Source organism: Triticum dicoccoides, chromosome 3B (assembly GCF_002162155.2).
Source record: "Triticum dicoccoides isolate Atlit2015 ecotype Zavitan chromosome 3B, WEW_v2.0, whole genome shotgun sequence".
NCBI lineage: Eukaryota > Viridiplantae > Streptophyta > Magnoliopsida > Poales > Poaceae > Triticum > Triticum dicoccoides.
The window spans coordinates 526,080,341-526,084,221 of NC_041385.1; the positions used below are offsets into that span (position 1 = coordinate 526,080,341).

General features: G+C 41.3%; 1 protein-coding gene across 1 annotated transcript; it reads left to right on the forward strand.

Annotated features, from left to right (window-relative positions):
* The first annotated feature begins 2,813 nt into the window (after window positions 1-2,813).
* Window positions 2,814-3,320, forward strand: LOC119279624 (mitochondrial import receptor subunit TOM7-1-like). Its single transcript, XM_037560807.1, has one exon. It carries the CDS (start codon window positions 2,814-2,816, stop codon window positions 3,162-3,164), a length of 351 nt encoding a protein of 116 aa, XP_037416704.1. The 3' UTR covers window positions 3,165-3,320.
* The last annotated feature ends 561 nt before the right edge of the window (window positions 3,321-3,881 follow it).

Below are 3,881 nucleotides of genomic sequence, written 5' to 3' on the forward strand. Positions count from 1 at the left end.
GTTGGGCGCGCGGGCCGGCCCTACACATTGTTAATCAGGTCATGGCCGACACGTGGCCCGCCTATGGTGGTGTCTGGGCCACAAGGCTGGGCACACGTGCCGGCACGACACGCCCCGTTTAGTTTTTTCTTTAGTTCTTTTTATATATTAGCACAAAACAGGGAGCTCCTATACGGCGCTGCAGGCGCCCGTTCGCGCTCCTGGCGCCTGCAGCGCCCCGCGCTGGGCCGGCCCACTAACAAGCAGCAACAGCAAAAAATCCTAGAAAAATTGTTAGTTGTGTTGGGGATTCGAACTCGCGCCGCTGCATTCTGCACGCGCTTCGCCAACCACTGCAGCCACCTCATCATACTGACAACCAGTACTGCATGTTATTTAAGTACAACTACAGCCGCGTTGGTCTAAAATTTAGAAGTTCCAAGATTAAAATAAAGTTCACGAAATTGTTTAAAAATTAATGGTTCAGATATTAAAAAAATGCTCACGAAAATTGAAAAAAGTTGACTAGTTCAAGAAAAAGTTCATAAATTTGAAAAGGTCTACTAATTTCAAAAAATTTAACGAATTTAGAAAAGTTCACGAGTTTGAAAAAAGTTCACGGATCAAAAAAGTTCACGAAATTCAATATAGTTCAAGAAAATTGAAAAACGTTCATCGATTTTCATAAAAGTTCACGAGTTTGAAAAAAGTTCATGAAATTCAATATAGTTCAAGAAAATTGAGAAAAGTTCATCGATTTTCATAAAAGTTCATGAAGTTTGAAAAAAGTTCATTGATTTAGATAAAAAGTTCATCGGATTTTGAAAAGAGTTCATTGATTTCGTTGAAAGTTCATCGAATTAGAAAAGAGTTCATTGAGTTTGAAAATAATTTCAATGATTTTGAAAAAAGTTCATCAATTGAAAGAAAACATTCATATAAATCTGGTGAATATTTCTCACATAATTTTAGAAAATAAAAAGGAAAAATAAAAGGAAAAATGTCAGGAAAAGAACCCAAAAAGGAAAAGAAAAGGAAGACGAAACAACAAAAAAGAAATAATATCAATGGTTTCACAGAGGTTATGCGGGTCGGGTGGTTGTTGCGTGTGCGATGGAACCACAGCTTCGCGGGTTCGAATCCTGCAGCACACATATAAGTCATGATTTTTTGCGTCTGTAACACAGAGAACTGAAAACTAGTTGGGCCGGCCCAGTGCGAGGTGCTGCAGGCGCCCGTTTGCAAAATACACATTAACGGGCGCCTGCAGCACCAAATAGGAAATGCCACAAAAACAAGAGAGCTCCTATAGGACGCGCTTTGCGTCAAAATGTCGCCGCCACGCACAGGGGCGTAGCCTGACTGGGCCGGCCCATCGCGCTGTACCGATGGTGAGAAAAGAAAGCAAAAAGGGGAAGGGAGACGTGATGGAAACCCGAACTCGAACCTACGACCTACAGGTTCAAAGCGCATGCTCCCAGCCACTCCACCTGACTAGCATTGTTTGTAGAAAACAAACACGCACTTTTAATAACTTAGCACAACCGTACAACTAGAATTACACACTGTAGTGAACATCTTAAAACAAATTGTAGATTTTTTCTGAAAGTGTATATTTTGAAAAAGTGCGACCATTTTTTTCATTTCTGAACATACTTTGTACACAGGAACATATTCTGTACAAAAAGTGTACAGAATATGTACAAAAAGTGTATATTTTTTGTACCTAAAAGCTTTTGTATTTGTGAACAAATTTTGGAAATGGGAACTTTGTTTCAAAAAAAATGTTTTTGGTTTTGTGAATAAAACATTAAAAGGTGAACAGTTCCTGAAATGATGCGAACAATTTTTGAAAGCACGAACAATTTTTGAATGTTGAGAACAAATTTTGAAATGGAGAACAAATTTGGAAGCTCGAACAATTTTTGAAAGCACGAACAATTTTTGAATGTTGAGAACAAATTTCGGAATGGAGAACATATTTGGAAGCTTGAACAATTTTTGAATGTTGAGAACAAATTTTGAAATGGAGAACAAATTTGGAAGCTCGAACAATTTTTGAATGTTGAGAACAATTTTTGAAATGGAGAACAAATTTGGAAGCGCGGACAATTTTTGAAAGCACGAACAATTTTTGAATGTTGAGAACAAATTTTTGAAATGGAGAACAAATTTAGAAGCGCGGACAATTTTTTAAAGCACAAACAATTTTTTAATGTTGAGAACAAATTTTGAAATGGAGAACAAATTTAGAAGCGCGGACAATTTTTTAAAGCATGAACAATTTTTGAATGTTGAGAATAAATTTTGAAATGGAGAACAAATTTAGAAGCACGAATTTGAAATGGGAAGATTTTTTGAAACTCCCAAACATAATTTGAAATGTGAACAAAAAGAAAACAAAAAGAGAAGAAAAAGGAATTGAAAGATGAAATAAAGAAACAGAAAAACGAAGAAAGAAAAGAAAAAAAACAGAAAAAACCAGTGAAAACCCGGTTCAAGAACCTTCTAGAAGGTTCCCAAAACCGTTCAGGAACCTTCCAGAAGGTTCCCAAAAACGGAAGCCGCAGCGCCAGCCCTATCTCCTAACTGGGCCGGCCCATCTTGATCGCTATCGCTAGCTCTCTGTGCGAAGCCTCGACAAGTCGACGCAACGAGCGTCCAATAGGATTTTCCCAAAAACAACCCAAAAAGGCCCAAAAAATTAGCCTAAGTAGGCGGGCTGGTGGGCTAAAAGTGTGAGTGTTGTCGGGCCATTTCCTCGCTGTGCCAGGGCCCGAAGACTGGGAACACAGGCCGGGCTGTGCCAGGTGCGTTAAGCCCTGGGCCGGGCCATGTGGCCACCAGATCCCCATCCTGAACCTCCTCTCCTCTGGTTCTCCTTCCATCATCACAACTCACAAAGCTGCAATATCCAAAAAAAAAAGCTGCAATATCCAAAATTCCAAATCATTCTTCTCTCGGCGACACGATTGGCAGAGGCGACCATGGAGAAGGGGAAGGCCCCAGCGGAGGCAGCGGAGTCGGCCGCGGCGTGTGCGGCCCGGCTGGCGCGTGAGTGGAGCACTTGGGCCATGAAGAACGCGAAGGTGGTCGCGCACTACGGCTTCATCCCCCTCGTCATCCTCGTCGGCATGAGGTCCGAGCCCAAGCCCAGCCTCGCGCAGCTCCTCTCCCCCGTGTAGCTCTATTCCGCGGCCCGATCCGCACGGCTGTGCGCGTATTGAATTGATCAATATTTGTATTTCTCCCCAATAATTTCGATTACTCTTTGGATTGCTCTGATTTGGGGTCTCCTTGATTGCCACCGGGAGCCTACCAGCTACTCCCTCCGTTCGGAATTACTTGTCGTAGAAATGGATGTATCTAGAACATCCATTTCTACGACAAGTAATTCCGAACGGAGGGAGTAGTTTATCTGTATGATTGCATTATAAGCTAGGAGCTGCAATTGGTTGCAAATACTGGTATAGTGAGAATGTATTACAGTCTCAAGGACGAGTTCGTGTTTCACCCTTTGGGATGGGAGGTGTGAGGTGTCACCGTGGGAGCAAGCACAGGTACGGTGTTTATAAGATTTCTGATGTATGATGTATTTGGGAGTAGAAATTAGTGCCTGCATACATATACTCCCTCCGTTCGGAATTACTTGTCTCGAAAATGGATGTATCTAGATGTATTTTAGTTCTAGATACATCCATTTTTGAGACAAGTAATTCCAAACGGAGGGAGTACAATAGATAGAATTGTCTTATCTTTATATTTGGAAGACATTATCTTGAACAAGGGAAGGTACTCATATCAGCAATCATCATATATGGCATTACTAAGAATCACCATTGTACATGCTTTCCCTCCGCTAATTACAGACAAATCACACAAAAAAGCTTACAGGTAAAATG

What these genes read in the sequence shown, in the direction of transcription:
- LOC119279624 (XM_037560807.1), top strand. Translation starts at nt 2,814, where the DNA reads ATGTGGCCACCAGATCCCCATCCTGAACCTCCTCTCCTCTGGTTCTCC.